This window comes from Trachinotus anak, unplaced genomic scaffold (assembly GCF_046630095.1).
Source record: "Trachinotus anak isolate AG129_WGS33_773 ecotype Australia unplaced genomic scaffold, CSIRO_AGI_Tana_v1 ptg000015l, whole genome shotgun sequence".
NCBI classification, from domain to species: Eukaryota; Metazoa; Chordata; class Actinopteri; order Carangiformes; family Carangidae; genus Trachinotus; species Trachinotus anak.
The window spans coordinates 8,249,027-8,268,699 of record NW_027273866.1 but is presented as its reverse complement, the minus strand read 5'-3'; the positions used below and the strand labels follow the sequence as shown (position 1 = coordinate 8,268,699).

Here is a 19,673-nt window from a genome sequence, read left to right as displayed (position 1 = left end):
CAATATCTGAGGAATATATCTTCAGTTATATTCCTATTAAGCGTGTATGGTAACCAGTGTGATACTACAAGTACCACAATGCACCATTACATTCTCTGCAAGGAAGAAACATGGCTGCCTACTGTTCACCGACGATATTTGTATTTACGTTTCGTTTATTATCTGTTGCAAGACCGACAGAGGAAGAAAGAGCCAGTGTCAGGAGAAATTTTGAGTAACAATTCATCGAAATCAGTCCTTGGCGTTTCGGTATGTGGACGCCATTTTTCTAGGCGTAGATACATTGACGGTTAACCTTACCGACAACCTGGTTTTTTACATTTTCGCTGAGCTGTCAAGTTGCTCATCAGTGTCTTGCTATTGATTTGCCTTTGTTAGCGTGTTAAGCTAGGTGAACAATATACCTGCGAGTCCAGCGCACATACATCCGGTAATAGTCGATATGTTCAGCCCCGTGAAGTCCTCTTATTTCAGAGTCAGCCCGGCCATTGTCAACAGAGAGCTCGGCAAGACCAAGATGAGATAGCAAGAGGGCACATCGGAGTGCTAACACAAGGTTTACCACGAGGCTGAGTCCCAGCATAACTGAGAGAAAACTGAGTAAAAATTAAAAAAAAACTCACACGGCATGTTTGGGAATCTTTTTGAAGAAGATGAGGAGGAAGGCTTCTCTTCCCCTTCCTCCAAAGGGAGAGTTGCAAAGGGGGGAGACGAGCCACCCCCGGCCCGAGGAAGAAGCAATCTGTGTGGCATCAAGAACCAGGGAGGGACGTGCTACCTGAACTCCCTGCTCCAGACCCTGCTGTTCACCCCAGAGTTCAGAGGTGAGGACAGGTGACTCTTCCTTTAGCAGGAAGATACTGAGGTTCACCAGTACACTAGGTAAACAGTGCAGTTCACTAACTAACTACTGTTCGGTGCGTATGTTTGCAGAGGAGCTGTTCAGTTTGGAGCCAGAGGAGTTAGGATGCCTGGAAGACAAAGAGAAACCAGGGGCCAAAGTAAGAATTGCAAGGTGTAACCACAGATGTAATGTATGTGTATCTTCGCTGAGGGGTAATAAAGCTTTTCCTTCTTTTCCTCAGGTCAGAGTGATCCCACTGGAGCTCCAGAGACTGTTTGCCCGTCTGTTGTTGGTGGACCAGCAGAGCGCCACCACTGCTGACCTCACTGACAGCTTTGGCTGGAACAGCAGTGAGGTCTGTTCCCGTTATCTTTGTCAGTGAAAAGGGGAAAGAGAGGCTCAGGTTACACTTCACATTTCTATGATTCAATTGTCCTCCAGTCTGATCAGTAAATACGTACTGAAAGTCACAAAGTTGGATTTCGGACTTACAAAATAGTCGATTTTATCTTGGGGCATTTATACAAAATATATATATGAAGAGGGATGATGCTACATAAAATTAAAAGGAGAGAACGAAACCACAGGACGTGCATAATCACTAACTTGAAACAGAGCTCTAAAACGATCAAAATGGAAAGTGTAACCTAAGCCCTAGCTGGGGAGGTGAGAGTGACTATGCACATAATAGATGAAAATGTTGAAAAGTCGCTGTGTGTAAGAGTGACATGCTGTGTCCTGATACCTTACTACAGACTGATTTTACAGAGGTTTTAGAAATATATATATTTTGTTCATAATGATAAAGTGACAGAATTAAGTATTCTCAAAAAAGTCCATATGCGTTCTAAATCCGCTTATATTTTGAGTGATCTATTGATGGACACTATTGTCCCATAGTGGATAGCTTAAAAGAAATAAAGAAGCTGCTTTCCGCTGGAAAAAAAACAAGCGGTTTCGTTGTATTCTTGTACAATGACAGTAAAGACTTTCTAATTCTAATTCTAATTATTATAGAAAACATGAGTAAATCCAGTGCTGCTTGATTGATGTTCAGTGGTGTAAGTTTTCCTGTTAAGTATAAAACAGTGAAATGCATTGATTTATTCTACAATAACAACAAAACAATATGCTATAAAAATGTTATATAGTACGTACTGTATCCTGTTAGTACATAATATGGAATTAGGACACAGCACATGTCTTTCTATTCTTAATACAATCCTTATTTCTGTTATCCTCCTCTTTCAGGGGACAAATCAGCATGATGTGCAGGAGCTGAACAGAATTCTGTTCAGTGCTCTGGAGCACTCTCTTGTGGGCACCACTGGTAGTACATTTATTCGCCGGCTCTACCACGGGACTATTGTCAACAGCATTGTCTGCAAGGAGTGTGGAAATGTCAGCCAGAGACAGGTGTGTCCATATTCTCCGTCTTTCTGACGTGGTTACTTTTTATGAAGTTAAATTTTGTCCATTAAAAAGTGTTGGAAATATGTATTTTATGTATTTGGCCAAGAAAGATTTAATGAAATTGATGCCAAATATTAGATATTGTAGTAAAAAAAAACCCTAACACTAAATTCAAAGACAGAAATATCTAATTAACCCAGATCTGATATAAATGTTTGTTTGTGCCTTGTTTTTAGGAGGACTTCCTGGACCTGACAGTGTGTGTTTGTGGTGTGTCTAGCCTGGAGGAGGCTTTGTGGAACATGTTTGTGGAGGAAGAGTTGTTCGAGGGCAATAACCTGTACCGCTGTGCACAGTGTGACAGGCTGGTCACTGCTGCCAAGGTCAGTGCCAGCTTTCAGATTGTGTTAACATAATAACAGAGGCTACAATGCAATAAAGAATTATTTTCCAACCTCCCTCTTTTAAACAAGCCTTATATTAATATTGAACAAATAAGAAGAGAATAAATAGTCATGTAAACATTTTTCTTGTTTCCATCAAAAATAGCTATACTTTTTTAAAAACTTTTTCTCACCTTCCTTTCTTTGCTCAATTTGCTATTATTCAGTCTGCTAAGATGAAGAAGCTCCCTCCCTTCATGACCATGTCTTTGCTGAGATTCAGCTTTGACTTTGCCAAATGTGAGCGATACAAGGAGACGGGACGCTACAGCTTCCCCCTCACCATCAACCTACGGCCATTTTGTGAGCAGGTACATGACAGATTTTAACACTGTAACCTCACTTTTGTTCAGATTCGGCACATTTAGCTGAACTTTTTGTCTTAATTATTGTTATTTTTGTTCCATTTTCTTGGTTTTCAGGCATAGGTGTAACCTCATGTTGGAAGACGTTACTTGAAGATGCCTTGAAAAGTTAATTGTTATGTGTTCCTGTCTTACAGACTGATGGAGAGGACTCTGATTACTCTTACGACCTGTTCTCTGTGATTATCCATAAGGGCGGCTGCTATGGTGGCCATTACCATGTTTATATCAGGGACATTGACCAGCTTGGCCAATGGGAGTCACCGGTAAGAAAAATAAAACGGCAAACTGCAGGAACAGGAAACATATTTTAGTACAAGTAAGCAGTTGTTAGTTGTACTCACTTTTTAGAATATGAGGTTCCTGTACTGACTAATGGCTAATTGGTCATTAAGAAAAGTTGATAAAAATCTGCAAGCTTTTGAATGTGTGCATTAGGAATGGCAGCATCTCTGTGTCATTGTCAGGAGGAGGACTGCAAACCTAAAACTCAGAGGAAAGTCAAGCAGGAGGTCAAGGAAGTGTGTGAGCCAAAACTACAAGAAGATGACCCTTTATCTGTCCTAACTGCTATAATTGCCCAGGTACTGCAACAGCATTTCTTTTTTATCTAGTTCTCATAAATGTTTTAATGCCTCCGTGCCAGCAACAACTGAAGTTGGAGCTGTGGGTAACAAATTAAAGGAAAAACAACATAAAGTGTCTTAGTGAGGCATTAGGCACTCACTCGTTGCCAGAACAGCTTCAGAAAAAACTTCACTGTATATACTGTATGAGTCTGGACAGACATGGATGTAAACTGCAAGCTGACAAGTTGGTTTAGGCATACAATGGTGAGGGGGTAATTTTAGTTTTTGCAAGGAGTCTGTGGTACAGGACAAATCAATTAATTAGATGCTGTTCATTTTCCATCTATTAGGAGCCATCAAAGAGTGTCCTGATGGACCAGCTGGGCCAGAGACTCATGGATAAGATTGGATCATCGTGGAGCAAAAGGTTCAGGAAACACTATGGCCCCATAGGAAAGGTATTTTTGTTTTTTTGCAAATGATCAGTGGTGCACCTTTGGGTTAACATCAATTTGTTTGTTCCACATTTTTCTTATTTCTTCTGTGTATAAACCCCAGTTTCCAATTTCTCTTTCGATTAAGTTCCTGCAGTCCCACAGTGATGTGTTCATGTTGGTGTCTGGTGGTACCAGAGTGGCACTGAAGGCAAACCTGCCAAGCCCAGTGACTGAGCCCCCTGGCCCAGCAGAGCAGGCCACTAACTCTGATCCTTCAGCAGCTTCAGACAAAGGAGGACCGGACCAGAAACCAGAACCTGAACCAGAGGTACAAGAACAAGTCACATTTTTATACATTTATCCAGTGTGAAACCTTTTGAAATATTTTGAAATATTTTTTTTCATCTAGTTTCCTCATGGACATCTTGTGATTTCTTTGATGCCTCTTTCTCACGGTGTATCTTCCTGTCTGCCAGCAGGGTAGCCACTGGTTTGACCTTAATGACTCCACGGTGACCTCCATCAGGGAGTCTGACATAGAGAAGCAGTTCCAGGGCAAAGAGAGTGCATACATGCTGTTCTACAGAAAAACACAGCTGCACAGGCCCAGTGAAGGTAATGGACACCATGTTTTTCATTTGTCATGGAAAATGTATGTCTGCTCATTTGGGTTGAGAAGGTTCATGTAAAAAAAAAAAAAAAAAAAAAAAAAAGGGTCCATTAATCATTGTTTTCATCCTGAGAACTGTGTTAGCATTTATCAAGTAAATAGAAGATTAAGTAATAAGATGACTAATTTGTGTATATTCACAATATTTGTTGTTTTTTTCAGCTCTGAACAATCCACAATATAAAGTTCCTTCTCACCTCGTCCAGGTGGCTCAGGAGGAGAACATCAAACTGCAACAGATGCGGTAAAGAAACACATTCATATATTAAACTATTATCACATTACACTTAAGTTTAATTGATTCTAACTGACAGTTAAGTCACAATCTATTGGCAGTACAGGTTTCTATAATTACTAAACCATTGAATATAGGATTCGAAAAAGGAAAGGTATACAAAGACTGGATTGTTACAAAAATGACTGATATGAATCCATCTTGTTTTTGTTACAGTGAGAAGTTTGAAGCCACCAATAACACAGTGGAGCTGCATCTGCATCTGGCACCCTCTTATAGGCTGGAAAATGGGGCCCTTCAACCAGCCAACAAAGAGCACAACGGGAGCACCACCCTCAGTTTTGACCGTAGAAAAACTGTAGGAGACCTGCGATTAGCTATTTACCAGGTAACTTCATTCCCAAAATCAACATATGTTGTTTTATATTGTGAAAAAAAGCAGAAATAAGCTGTGTGTTTGTGTTTTCATGTGAATTTGTCTATTCAGAAGCAGGAACTCTGGGAAGGGGATATGGCTTTGACCGTGGCCAAGAGTTTTCCAGCAGGTCTGCACCTCTACAATACTCTTACAGGTGAGACAATTAGGAAAATACTTCAAGAGGACAGTAAAAGTTCACATTTTGTACATCTCTGTGACTTCATGTTGGTTGTGTTTCTCTTTTCAGATGACAGCGTCTCCCTGTACAGAGCAGGCATCTACACAAACTCTGACTTGTTTGTGTGGAACGGCAGAGAGGTGAAGAAAAGCATAGTCCATCACAAACATGCTCAAATGTCCAGATCCAGATAAACTCACTTTTTATTCTGTTTTTTTTTTTTATCCTGTCAGGTGTGTGGTGCGACTATCCTGACTGGAGCTGAGTGGGAGCCCGTGCTGTTGACTGTAGTCCGTCCCTTTTTGGGCGAAGTGGAACAGGAGATGGGGGACGGGGTGGAGTGTGAGGAGAGCAGAGGTGGTTTTGAAAATGGGGGGCTAGGACTTAAAAGGGAGGCGAGAGGGTTTTCAGGCGGTGTGACACTTGGGGAGGTGAAGGAGGCGCTGGGGGAGCCTAAGGAGAGTCTGCTGTGCCAGGAGCATAAGGGAGGAAAGAGAGGGGATCAGGGGGCAGGAGAGGGAGGAGGGGCGAGTGGATGGAGGGTGTTCCCCCCCGATGACATGCAGCGGACGCTAAAGGAGCTGTCGCTGAAAGATGGAGATGCGCTGTTGGTGCTGGAACCCCAGTCGTTCGACAGCAGGTAAAATCCTCTGCAATGTATGTATGTGTTTTTCTTTAAATGCGTGTTTTACAGCTGTCTTCTTAACTTTGTTTAGTGTGTTCACCCTAAATGGAGATGTCGTCACTGTGACCACACCATCTGACTGCCGCTGGCTCCAGGTGGAGTTTCGACCACATGGAGGAAGCAGAGCTGAAGGGGAGGTGGAGGAGGAGAGGAGGAAAATTAAGGTTCCAGCCACTGGAAATATGGTTGGTAATTTTCCTGCTTTTGTTTTTCTTGTTGTCTCTTCTTCCCCCATATCTTTCCACTCAAGTATCACTGTGTTCTTTGTAAAAATTCATTTAGTCCTGTTTATGTGTCTCTGCTACAGCTGCTGTGTGAAGTGAAACAGAGGGCTATAGAGGAACTGCAGCTCCAGGAGCAACCCCCAGGCAAGATGCTCAGTGTTACACACAGCTATGTCCCAAACCCTCCAGTATTTGTCAGGGTCAGTCATTGTTGTATATGCAGATGCTGAGCCCCAGTTCGATTGTGGTATTTGTTTACATTATGCAGCAGCACATGAATACTTCAAGTACGTCAAAGTCTCTTAAACTATTCGCAATTTCTGTTTATAAGACCTTTTTTATATGCTTTTACATTTTTTTTATGCAGTTGTAGTTAACAAGTGAATATCACTGAATTAGTATAAAATAAGAACCCTAATGAAATGTCCATTAGAGGCCGCTTAATTAGGTACTCCTGCACAATCTAATGCAATCCAATACAACAGCCCTGCCATAATATCTGTCTTTACAACACTCACAATGTTCAGTTTGTGTTGATATTATCTAAAAATGTGTTCAAAGTTCAAGTGTGTGTTTGTCACTGAGGTTATAATAAGGGTGGTGTTACATTGAACTACATTATATCTTATATATTCTGTCTCACTGACCAGGTGCACAGTACTGTCTGAGACAGGTGGACTGCACAGGGAAACTCCTTCCTCCAGGTACTCAGTCATTTGTTACCCTGGGGGTGAGTTTAATGGTACAGATAACTAAAAGCTGGAAATCCCCCTCATTTGAACAAAATATTAAGATACACATACCTTTACACTGTCCTCTTGTAAAATTTTTGAAAGGTACTCCCTACCTGTAATTTTTCCTCTCATCATCAGTCTTTGAAGTTGCAGCAAACATTTACTGAGGTGCACTTGTGTTGTGTTACTCTGGTTTACCTGACAGTGTGTGAAGAATTGAGTGTTCGGGATGCAGCGGTGCGACTCATGACCACACTCACTCTCTGTCCGGGAAATGCCCCCAAGGCATCACAGGTGTGTCTTTTTATTTGAAATCTTCAATGGATCCTTTGTATTTGCAGCTGCACAGGTAAAAGTTACAGAACCTTTAAGTGCCTGTAAAGTATCCTACGCCACATTTTAGAATAACTCAAGTCAAGGAGTTGTGAGCATTTAAATATTAAATATTTCATAGATGTTTGGAGATGTTTCTCTCTGTGTTGCAGCTATTCTTGCATTTCTCTGTGGGCACAGCGCCCTCTGCTGGGATGGAGATGGACATAATAGTAGAGGGGACCTGTACTGTCAAAGAGGTGAGGGAAAAAAAGCTACTTATTTTTTGCAACATTCATAATGTGTTCACATTACTGTGTGTTTTTCTTTTTAAAATCTTATTTTAATTTTATTTAATTTTTTGCAGTGTCTGAAGGCGATGCTGGATGCTGTCGGACTTGATGGTAAAACAACAGGTTTTTTTTTCTGTTTTCCCAAAGTGTGTGAAACTTGCATGTACTGCAGATTATCACTGCTTTTGTGAGACTGTAATCAGTCTCTGCTTTGCTGCAAAATTTGGTTGGTAATGTCATTTAAATGTTTGCTTGCAGGTACCTGTTGGCACTTGAGGAGGCTCGACTGGTGTGAAGAGGTTGGAGAGCCACTTATGGATGAGGTGAGTGTAAATAATACGCAATAACTAAATCGAACAGTGCTGGCAGATATCTTTTTTTTTTTTTTTTTTTTTTTGTTTTGCTTCTGTTACCCTGCTTTTTGGATGTGCATTTTTACATTATTTTCTACATGATGTTTAGCACCAGAAAAGAGCTACAAAAATACCAAACTGTGACTGAAGACTTGCATATATAAAATAAAAAATTTTCTTTATTGATTAATTTTTAGGTTATTGTTATTCTCTCAATCAATAGATTAATCATGCAATGTCATCTTAATTCTCTGAATTGTCCGTCCAGCAGGTAAAAATGTAAAACATGTTAAAGGCTAAGAAAGGCAGAAAATCCTCACAAATATCAAGCTAAAACTGGGGAATGTTTGGAAAATTTTAGTTTAAACATTTCTTAAATAATTAGTTGATTATCTAAATAGTTGCTGATAATTTTTCTGTCAAGCATTGGAGCTCTAACTAAAAGGCAATTATAAAATGTTTATACTGGTATATTATTATTATATGAATTCCTCTGTTGTTTTTCCATCACTATGTCAGCCCACATGCTAACAACAACCTTTTATTCTCAGGATGCTTGTCTGTCAGAGCTGAAGATAAGCAGTGGAGAGACATTAGTCGTCACGGAAGGACAACTTCCTCCGAAGGTACTTCAGTGTTTTTTTTGTCTGGAGATTCATGATATATTATAACTTAACTCTCTCTTTAGCCCTTGTTGTCTCTTTTTTCCCTCAGGGTTTTCTTAAGTTATCCGTGTGGCTGTATCTGGATCCCAAAAACATAGACACAGATTTTAATCACACTGACAATGGACATGCTGAGGAGCAGATGTCGGAGGTTGTGACTCTTTATGGCAGCAACATGGAGGATCTGAGAAGTGTAGGACAGGTGGAGATATCAGACGAGGCCACATTGGAGGATCTCAAGACTCAGGTACATTCTGATTAGATGGCTGGAATCAAAACCACCAACTTTTTATAGCTGTTTTATCTGTTTTCTTTTATATATCTGTTTTCTTTTCTTTTTTCATGACATGTGGTCCAGGACTAAATCTGATTGTTGACTTAATTCTGGATCCCTTCCAGTATGTGCTGTAGTCTAAGAACTGCTCTTATTTAAATATTTCTGCTGTCCTACGTCATTAGTTGTGCTGCTATTGTTCTTTTGCTTGGGAACAGGTGTAACAGTGAAGCATGTGATTTTGCTGCATTTCTCTACCAAATGTTTAAAGATGCTCCTCTTGCTGTACTTTATTATCTACCTCTGTATCAGGTGATGACGCTGCCTGCTCTCCAAAATGTGTGTGTGCCAACCACTGCGTTTATGCGCATGTGGCAGATGGAGGGACAGAGGCTGGCACGACTCCTCAGAGGACAACAACTAACGCTCAGGTATGACAACTTTCTAGTCACCTTTTTCCAGTTTTATACTTGATACTCATCAGATTATTTTCATCAGGACAGATTCATTAGACAGATTCATTACTTGGCTCAGTTTCTTTTTCTTCTGTTTTCTCGTGATCAGGAAATTGAAGTTAACCAGTGGTACAGATCTTTGTGTGCAACAGCTGCTGAAAGAGGAGGATCTTGGGTAAGGTTTAGAGTGCAACTAATTTCTGATAATACAAAACCTTAAGTACTATCCCACCATGAGAAATGGTTCAGGATTGAGCCTCTTTGTCGAACTGTTTGCTTTCACTTGTGTTCGTAATACATGTGCATCCCTTATTTCCCCCTCTTCCTAAGGCCCAAGGAGGTTTTGCTGAATGTTAAGATGGGAGTACCGGGGGAGAGGTGTTACTACCCTCCAGAGGAGCTGGTTTGGGATGCATCCCGTGATTCTTCCCCTCGCTCTCTACGCACTTGTCTGGCTGCACACTATGGCCTCTCCCCTGACTCTCTCCTTTTGGCCAAACACCAGCCAGACAAACACACATGGGAAGAAATATCCAACTGGGTAAGATTAGAAGGTTCCTGAGAAGTAACCTGTTTTAGGTATATTCATATTTGTGTTTTTACTCCTATGCTCAATAGAAACGTTGGTAGAGAAAATGTTATCATAGAGCTCTAGAAGAACACTAAAGAGGAATCTTCACTGCGTATAATGTGGCTAATAATGGGAGATATGACCTTGATCATTCAGTTAATCATTTCATGAGAAACTTGTGGGATTTTTATTTCATAAGTAAAGAAATTATCCCCAAATGTCAGTATTCTTGTATGTGTTACTAATTCCTAGTAACATTATCAGTGAGTAATAAGCTTTTACTTTCTTTTACTTTCAGAGCCAGCAGGTTTCTAAAAAGAAAAAGAAGAAGAGAACAGAATCACTACTGGGAGCACCATTCCACCTCAAAGATGGAGACACCATAGGCATCAAGGTATTGATAGAACCCTCTTTTGTTTCTAAGAGAGTCAGTTTTGTTTTTGTGCTAGAAACGCTGAATCTGTTCCTGGTTTTGCTTTTCAGAATCTTCTGATTGACAACAATAGGGACTTTGTCACGCTGGAGGATGAGCAGGGCCAGCAGAGGCTGAGAGAGCAGGCAGAGCAACGCAGGAAAGGGTGGGACTTCTTTACTTTCTCACATGCTGCAGCTGGGAAAACGTTTGTTACTTTGTGTAATATTTGTGATTATGGCTTTATAGATGTCACTCAAGCTCTTCTACAGCATTTATTATTTGGTAGTCACCTCATGGCTGCAGTGACTCATAGCTGTGAAACCACAAACCTGTGTCCATTAGTTCTGATTATTATTGTTTTTATTTGATGTGTTATTCAAATTTCATTCTCTTTCTTTTGTTTAGAGGGGAGGCTGCAGGCTCTGATGCTGCTGGACTGCAGAAGAAGGCTGGACAGACGAAATCCAGGAAGCCAGAGGTGGCACTGTCAATCAGTGTAGGGGAGTTCAGATAGCAGTCCGCTCCCACAGGTGCATGGACAAATCAGGACTACCTATAAAACACACACACACACAGATGCCACGTTGCAGTTAGGACAATCCACTTGACATATGTCCATTTTGTTCTCCACATATTTTTAAAACCTGACAAAATCGAACCCTAAATTCCTTTCTGCTTCCCTTCTGACTGATTTATTATTGACATAGGAAGAGAGTGAATTTCATATTTGGCACTTTGATTTGCTGTTTTGTAATAACTGACTGTAATTTCCATTATTTCTATGCAAGTTATCTAAGTTGTTTTTTTTTTTTTTATTGGATGACCCATGTTTGTCTTGCTTACTGTCTTTACAAGCTCTTAAAATTACAACTGCCACACATGCCCTTTATTTAATGAAATGAAATTCTTTCTTCGTTTTTATATTTTCTGAGGGAGATTTGAAGACAGTGTGACCTTCAGGACAACAGATTGTTGCATCAATCTGTAGCTAATTTGTAACCTTTTTACTGTAAGAATTTCTTTTGCAATTACAAACCTGCAGTGAAATACTGCACTGAAGCTAACAGGAGTTTCTATCTCGAACACTGCTATGGTTAAACTGTAGCAATCAGGGTGAAAAATTTATAATGGTAGCCAATAGCCAGTGGCTTTTCAATTTTGGCTTCCTTTTAACCAGTTTTCCAGTTCAACAAGCCACTGCAATAGGTAATCAACCATCAGTAAGTCCTGATGTTCTTTATAAGGTAACTGGGTGTACAATAAGTAACTCTCATTTTTACAATAAACCTGTCACTGTGCACCATGAACAAAAACTCTCTGGATCATGGGCTCTATTTTAGGTTGACAAGGGAGAGGAGAGACAGGCCTTAACATGGAGAAGCCTCAGTGCTGCTCTGTCCTCCCTACCTCACTCTCTGCCTCTCTCACGCTACCTCTGCTGCCCTGTCATTGGTTTTTCTTTTTTTTTTTTTTCTTTTTTTTTTTTTTTTTGGTCTTATTTGTAATTTCCCTAACCCTCAACTGTTGCCCTGCTGTAATTTCACAGTAAATTACAGTTAAACTATTAAGACAAGAACACATTGTTTGATGTTTTGGCTCTGTATTTTACAATTTGGGTGTGAAGTGACACATAAGTTGCAAAGTCTAAAAGGGCAGATTTATTGTCCTTCACTGGACATTATCCACTCTCGATAGAGCTGCAAATGAAAGCAGACACTCTTCACCTCATTCTCTCATTTTACATTTCAGATGAATAGATGTATGGAGCAAAAAAAGTCATTGTGTTATACAACCATTTACGATGCCGGATGAATTTGTCCACCTCTGCTTCAGAAACAGTGTAAAACTTCTCTCCTTGATTATGTTAAAGTAAAGGTCCCTGATTTACCACACAAGTTTTCATTGAGGAACATTTAATGTTTCATTTGCATGCACTATATGTGAACTTCAGGGAAGTAAAAATAATTATTTAGATAACTTATTTGAAGAAAGTGACAAAATAATAGTGTTACTGTATGAATTGTGATTGGGTTATGATTTTGTTATAAAATATTTTCTATGCTGCTTCATGCATTAATCTGGCCTTGATCAGTGCCAAGAATTTGCAAGTAGAAATTATTGGGGTTTTTTTTCTATTTGTTTGAAGCAGATGCATAAATCTACAATATACTCAGCAATAGTGAAATTAAATTTTGTATCATGTATCATTTACTAGTGTTATTGATTACATTTTTGGTGTTATTGATAAGGACTGATCTGCTGAATTATGACAGTGGACATCTGTTTGTATCCATGTCAGATTGTATCTGCAGAAAGTATTTTATCAACAATAAAGGTATACAATAGAAACTGTCACTCATGTCATGTTAATAAGGCTCAAGCAGAATCACTGCATTTTACCTCACAGGAATTTGCGGCTTTAATAATTTTTAGCCTTGTTGGCGGCATGGCTTTATGAATGGTAATGTGAGTCTTGCGCCATCATGAAGCTGACATTTATAATTTTTAGTGAAATATTTAAACAACTGTTGAATGGATTGGCATGAAATGTACACATTAATGTTGCCCTCGGAAAGAATGTGCACATTGCAGTAATTATTCAGCCAAACATTTACAGTATCTTTGAGACAGAAACCCTTAATTGTATGATGGTGCTGTAATAAAATAGGGTTTCTGATGTATGTTGAGTAGGAGAAAAGTTATCTTCAGTTTCTTAGAATTTCGACAGAAGAGAGAGAGTGTCTTTGTATTAATGTTAGGCTGACATAACTACTTACATTATGGAAAGGGTGTGTGTGTGTGTGTGTGTGTGTGTGTGTGCGTGCGTGTATAAATATATATATATTTAAATCTTTATTAAACATTTTCAAATGAACAGGCATCGTCATTGTTAAACACACTTAACAATAATTCCAAGCAGCATACTTCACAAAACTAATACAAATAGTTAACAACTACATACAGTGTGGTTCTCAGTTTATGAGGAACACTGAAACTAAGTCAGTTTGATATAACAGTCCAGCAATAAATCCTCATTCATGAAGGTTATAATGTTCAGTTTCTATATATTTGGTTTAGTCACAAGTTATGCCAAACAACAGTATTAGTCTATCTTGGCTCAATTGTTGAGAGTATATGGGTTCAAATAACATAATTATGATCCCATAGGCATCCAGGAATTGAACAAAACAAAGCAATTAAACTAAGGTGGAGTGAGTGGGTGCCTCTTTCCAAGGTTTGTCTGAGGTGAGGCTGACAATCTCAGACTTTGAAAACACCTGATTTAGAGAATTTGCCCAGTTGTCATCATGGCTGCATTAGATATTTTCAGGTCATTTCACTCAGTTAGGTACCTTCCGAAGCAAAATGGACTTTTTGACCACCAAAATAAAAATCAAATCAAATCAAAACCAGTGACAGAAAAATAGTGATAGCTCAATAAAGAAAATGCCACCACACAGACATGACATTGAGAATAAAACACATTGTAATTACAAATATCAGAATTAAATGAGGTAAGTTTTTTTACGCCAGCGTTTTATTTTTCAGTGGAGCCTTTGTTCAGTGCCAATACAAGTTTTTCATGTCGTTGTTTCCTTTTTCAGTTCAGGTTTTGTTTTCAGTTCCAATAGTTAATGTCACTGTTCTATCCCCATAATTCACTTGCATGGTAAAGGAAATTAATTAACTGGAAATGAAACATTGATCCTTATTGTTTTGTTTGGGGAGAGAGTTACTCAGAAACACTGAATGAATTGAAGAACACTTTTTAGTTATTGCTGAATCTCTGATAAGTTATATTTTTGTTGAATGATATAAGTGGTGAGGTAAAACAAAGACACTGTGACAGAAGAAGTGCTTTTGTTAGTGTAAGCGAACAGATACAGAGCAGAAACCTGTATAAAACTCAGTGTTTAAAGTTCCCACAGGTTCTGACACTGAAGTTACAAGTTCAAATTTTAATCTTATTCTTTTACACCTGAATCTGATTGGACAGCGACAGTCCAATCACAAATCAGAGTCCAGATCCTGAGAGGTGTGGTAGATTTTCAAGCCCACGCTCTGGGCTCTGCTTTGTGATTGGACTGTCACAATCCAATCAGATTCAGGTGTAAAAATATTGTCAAAATGCTACATGTAACTTCTGTGTCACACTGTGTGGGAACTTTGAGCTTTATACAGTTTTCTCCTCTGTGTCTGTTCCCAGACACTAACATCATCACGTCTTCTGTCAGTGTCTTTGTTTTACCTCATCACTGACATCAGTTAACAAAAATATCAATCATTTTCTGTTCAGTTTATTCAGCGTTTAAAACTCTTCCCAAACAAAACAATAAGGATCAATATTTGGAGTGAACATGTGAATGTTAAGGGTGGCATGGAGGTGCAGTGGTGCTGTTGCCTCACAGTAAGAAGGTTCTGGGTTGGAACCCTGGGTTTGTATGTTCTCCCCGCGTCTGCGTTGGTTCCCTCTGGGAACAAAGCAGTACAGATATACTGCCAAATAATATGTGCATCGCATAATATGCTATTACATTCTTCTAATTACATCCTGTGTTGTCTAATGAAGCTGTCATAGGCTCATGATGATAACGTTCAACAGCATAATTTGTAGAATAGCGTCTAACTGTGGCATATTGTGGATCTGATATGGCATTGTATTTTATTTCTCTTTAGTCTATGATCTTGTAAAATGGTGTCTAGTAGTATTTTAGGGTCTCCTATTTGCTTTGTAATTAGAGTATAATTTGGTGTGGTAGTGTCTAACTGTCTTTATTTTGGATCTAATACAGGATTATATGTGGTTTCTAATTACAGCATAATTTAGCTGTAGTCTATATTGTCTTGGAGTATAAAACTGTCAAATAAAAATGGCTGTTCATAGGTAAATCATGTCATAATTGTGTCCTGTTGAGCTTGGTTGTATTAGGTACGGTAACAGTATATTACAGAAATTCTCCAATTCTGCTTCAATCTGCTTTATTTGCTGCAAATGCAATCCCACCATCTCAGGTTCAAAAGTGCTTATTGTTATTTTTCCACCATTTTTTTGATTCTTATCTCTCTCTGACGCCTCAACGTAGAAACTCTATTGAAACTATTAAAATGTCCATCTCAACATTCATATCATCTTTTCACTCTTCCCTCATCATTTCTGTCAGAACATTGGCAAATTTGTCTTCACACCATGTGGCTACTCGGGAAATTTTAACTGCAAGCCTCTGAGCAACAGGAGCGCTCTTCAGCTGGCCCCACTGGCTCCAGTGTTCATTGAATATGGAGCGAAAACAGGGAGAGGGGCATTTTTAAAATCACTGTTTTTCACATCTAATAAGGCAGCATTCAGCCACAGATTCAGCTGTTATTATTTTAGCGGCTGCTGTTGTACTGTATTGCATTACCGAGAGGTGGGTCTGTTTTTTTTTTTTTTTAGCCTACCCTCAATGACTTGAATGTGGTGGACAAAATAAAAGGAACACCTACCAATGCAATGCAGTGCAGCTGAACAGAAGCACAGGCTGCATCCTTCACTTTACCTCACAGCTGAATCAACACTTTTTTCAACAAAAACTGACCATTGCAACCTTCAATTATTAGTATTTATTGCTGGACTGTTATATTAAACTGACCTAATTTTGGTGCCACTACCACACTGTATGTAGGTATTTACAATTTGTATTGTACGGGACATCAGCCATTGTCCCCGCCTCCAAAGTCGCAAAAGTCAACCTGTCAATCCAGCGCAGTCAGTAGTAAATAATTACAGCCCACAAAGCGCCCAGATCGTCCAATCAGCTGTCACGCCGCGGCTTACGTCCCCGCCCAGTGTTACAGTATTAATGTGGCAGGCGGACGCGCCGCAGGAGTCACTGCCTGACAGCCTGACACTGAGCTGGGCCGCTAACATCTGCAAACATGGTTGATGCTTTCTGCGCTACATGGAAACTAGTCGACAGCCAGAACTTTGATGACTACATGAAGGCACTTGGTAAGCGAGCTTGAGCTGATTTGTATTGTGGGCAAGGTCGCCTGCTGCAGGCTACACTTATTTTACATTTGTGTCACTAACTGGGATTGCTGCTGCGTATTTTTGCTCAAATATCTTGATTTGAAGCAGAGACAATAAATAAAACCCATAGCTGTCATAATTTGTGATGCATCAGTGCAAGCTCTGTTCAGAGAAGATTTTATTATTACTATTATTATTATTATTATTATTATTATTATTATTTTTTTTTTTTTTTTTTGGACAGGTGTTGGTTTTGCCACAAGACAAGTGGGTAATGTGACCAAACCAACAGTAGTGATCAGCCAAGACGGTGACAAAGTGGTGCTGAAAACCCTGAGCACTTTCAGAAACACTGAGATCTCCTCCAAACTGGGAGAGGAGTTTGATGAGACCACACCCGATGACCGACATGTCAAAGTAAGTGGGGTCGCTCCTGTGTAGCCGAGTCTTCGTCGCGAGATGTGATTCTGGTTAAAGACCTCTGGGCTTGTTTTAAATATGCTGTTTGTGTTTGCAGTCTACCTTCACCATGGATGGAGACAAACTGGTGCATGTGCAGAAGTGGGATGGGAAAGAGACCAAATTTGTCAGAGAAATCAAGGATGGGAAGATGGTGATGGTGAGTCCAGTCGTTGTGGTTACATTTCTTAGTTTATGGAGCCTTTTGCCCTGTAAACAAAGTTTTAGAGTGCTTATGTACAGCTCTTTGGATTCAAAAGGGCTGCACAAAATAAACTGACCTCGCCTTTCCTTTGTAGTGGTGCAACAACTGTTTTCATAGAACCCAAATGGATTAAACAAAGCATCCATGATTTCCAGACGTTACATTAAAAATGACACTGTTACCTGACATCATGTATAATGAGCCGTCTTTTGCTTTTTTTCATCTCTGCTTCAGACTTTGACCTTTGAGGGAGTCCAGGCGGTCCGCACATACGAAAAAGCCTAAACTTTACCATCCACTTGAACGAGCTAATCATCCCAGCGCTGCGAACGATCAACAAGGCGTTCTTCTGTTTTTATAAAAAAAGAAAACTGTTTTTGTTGCATGCATTGATTTGCATTTAATTTGTTGTTTTAACACGGGATAGATATTTTGGGAACATTTTTATAAGATCTTTTCTAAGAAATTCAGACTGTGAAGAGTATCGCATGTGAAAAAAGGGGGAAAAAATAAACTGCTTGACTAAAACTTTTTAATGTCTCAGATGTGTCAGTTGGTATTTAAAAGTCACCAGAGCACCATCAGTACCATTTTATCTCAACACTCATGCACATAGGATGTCTTTCTTTCATGTAACTTTGAATGCAGTCCTGCGTTTCATTTCAAACATATCAGCCAAACTTGTGGGAACAGTGCAGTCCCTGTGATGGGTCAGTCCCAGGTGACAGCTGCAGGGTGATGGTGCAGGCCAGAGCCGGCCGTGCAGCAGCAGCAGCCAGTGTGACCATTGAACTCATGGGCGTGAATGTCCTGTAATAACCCACAGATGGTCAGAGATGGTTGGCTGGCTAGGAGCTGGAGGGGATGGAGAGGTGGGGGTGGGGGTGATGATGTCACACACTTCAGGATAATCCGGTTAAAGTTGTGGTGTCATTACGTAGAGGCATCATTCGATGGTGTGGACCAACCGTGACTTAATGCTGCTGCTGGCATGACAGGCAGAGAGAGGACACTGTGTAGGATGTGGACAGGCTGCATCATCCAATATTCAACACTTAGTAGTTCAAGGTCTAAAAATAGAGTGTGTCAATAAACCTTTTTTTTTCCAACTGGTAGTGTTTCTAAACAAGAGGACTTCACAGTGTTGTAAAGATCATGTTCAATGTAAAGTTTCCTCATCTACCCTCCATCTTTCCCACCTTTCTAGGAGCAAGTTAAAGGCTCCCACTCCTGTGAACTGTGTGTAGTCTACCGAATGCTGCCGCTACAAGTGGCCATTCTTCCCACCTCAACACACAGGCTGCCAAGTTTCTGGCCACCTCTCAATAGCCTGTGACACAAAGAAACTGTGGTAACTGGAGTGGAACTCATTTGGCCGTTCCCCGTTGAATTAATTTAAATCAAAATCTGTCTTTATGCTCCAGTGATGGTGCGCCAAATCTGCCCTTGCTCTCAAATCATTTGCATAAGTATTTGGGGTGAAAACAGTTGAAAGACAGGTTCAGACGAGTTAATGTCACCATATTCACAGCAGCACAATTGCAGGAAGAAATCATAGGAGCCTATCACATTCCATGAAACAGTGAGAGATAGTGGTTCAGTGTAGCTTCTTCTGTCCTCGGTATCCTCCCAGCAGAGCAGCAGGAGTTTCCTCTTTGTGAGGAATCTGTGTCAGTGGTGTAAGCCGACCTGTAGTAACCCCTGTCTGGCCTCATTAGGGAAAGACCTGACCATGTATAGTACGTCCTCTTTGGCTCCATTGACTGACTCCTAATATTTTCTATTTAAACACGCATCCACTCAGCTACCACTGAGGTCACTTTTGAGGTAAAATCTGGGGACTTTAATGATACGAAGAGCAGCTTATGTTCTATTATTACACATGATCAGTTTCTTAAGGTGGCTATTGATTTTTTTTTTTTTTTAGGCTTCTACTAAAATGAGTTCTGTTTTTAGGCAATTTAAAGTAAAAGATTAATTGTTCATCGCAGTGCAGAGAGGGAGATGGAATTCAGAGATAACATAATTGAAATATTAAATGAACAAATAAAATCTAAAAAATATTGTGATTTCTTTAAACTTTACCTACTACTAGTTTGGTGGGTGGCTTGTTCATAATATCTTACGTGGGTGGGTTCTGTTGGAGGGATTAGGACTCACTATCTCAGTATTTCTAAAATCCTGTGTATCCTTGACACCTATGCAGGTGTGCATATTTATATATTCAAGGATTTTAATGGATTTTCTATTTTGTTAAGTGATGAAAAATAATAACAATTTTAAAAAAAAACCTCACTGCTGTTTATTGATAATGAAATCATCTGAGAGCAAAGCTGCACTGACCACAAATTATTGCTGTCACAAAGAAAAAAACAAAAAAAACAAAGTTGCCATATACTTTCTGTTAGAATGGTAAGCATTGTTAAAGTAAAGACAAATTTACAAA

The 19,673-nt window shown here is 39.7% G+C and overlaps 2 protein-coding genes across 3 annotated transcripts; both read left to right on the top strand.

Annotated features, from left to right (window-relative positions):
* Window positions 1–99: 99 nt before the first annotated feature.
* usp40 (ubiquitin specific peptidase 40) lies at window positions 100–12,908 on the top strand. Of its 2 annotated transcripts, none has more exons than XM_071498393.1 (31): window positions 100–824; window positions 934–1,001; window positions 1,086–1,199; window positions 2,096–2,260; window positions 2,494–2,640; window positions 2,868–3,011; window positions 3,203–3,331; window positions 3,533–3,649; window positions 3,985–4,092; window positions 4,217–4,399; window positions 4,551–4,686; window positions 4,904–4,985; window positions 5,193–5,364; window positions 5,464–5,548; window positions 5,642–5,712; window positions 5,806–6,212; window positions 6,289–6,442; window positions 6,565–6,625; window positions 7,132–7,185; window positions 7,421–7,509; window positions 7,701–7,787; window positions 7,895–7,931; window positions 8,079–8,143; window positions 8,725–8,799; window positions 8,888–9,085; window positions 9,425–9,543; window positions 9,677–9,742; window positions 9,898–10,108; window positions 10,437–10,532; window positions 10,622–10,716; window positions 10,959–12,908. In XM_071498393.1, the coding sequence occupies exons 1-31, from the start codon at window positions 629–631 to the stop codon at window positions 11,065–11,067; spliced, it is 3,840 nt and encodes a 1,279-aa protein (XP_071354494.1). In that variant the 5' UTR covers window positions 100–628; the 3' UTR covers window positions 11,068–12,908. The 2 variants fall into 2 exon arrangements, with proteins under 2 accessions (XP_071354494.1, XP_071354493.1); XM_071498392.1 differs by having other exon boundaries at window positions 4,548–4,686.
* A 3,476-nt stretch (window positions 12,909–16,384) lies between these two features.
* Window positions 16,385–17,759, top strand: fabp7a (fatty acid binding protein 7, brain, a). Its single transcript, XM_071497723.1, has 4 exons — window positions 16,385–16,542; window positions 16,808–16,980; window positions 17,081–17,182; window positions 17,462–17,759. Exons 1-4 carry the CDS (start codon window positions 16,470–16,472, stop codon window positions 17,510–17,512), a joined length of 399 nt encoding a protein of 132 aa, XP_071353824.1. The 5' UTR covers window positions 16,385–16,469; the 3' UTR covers window positions 17,513–17,759.
* The last annotated feature ends 1,914 nt before the right edge of the window (window positions 17,760–19,673 follow it).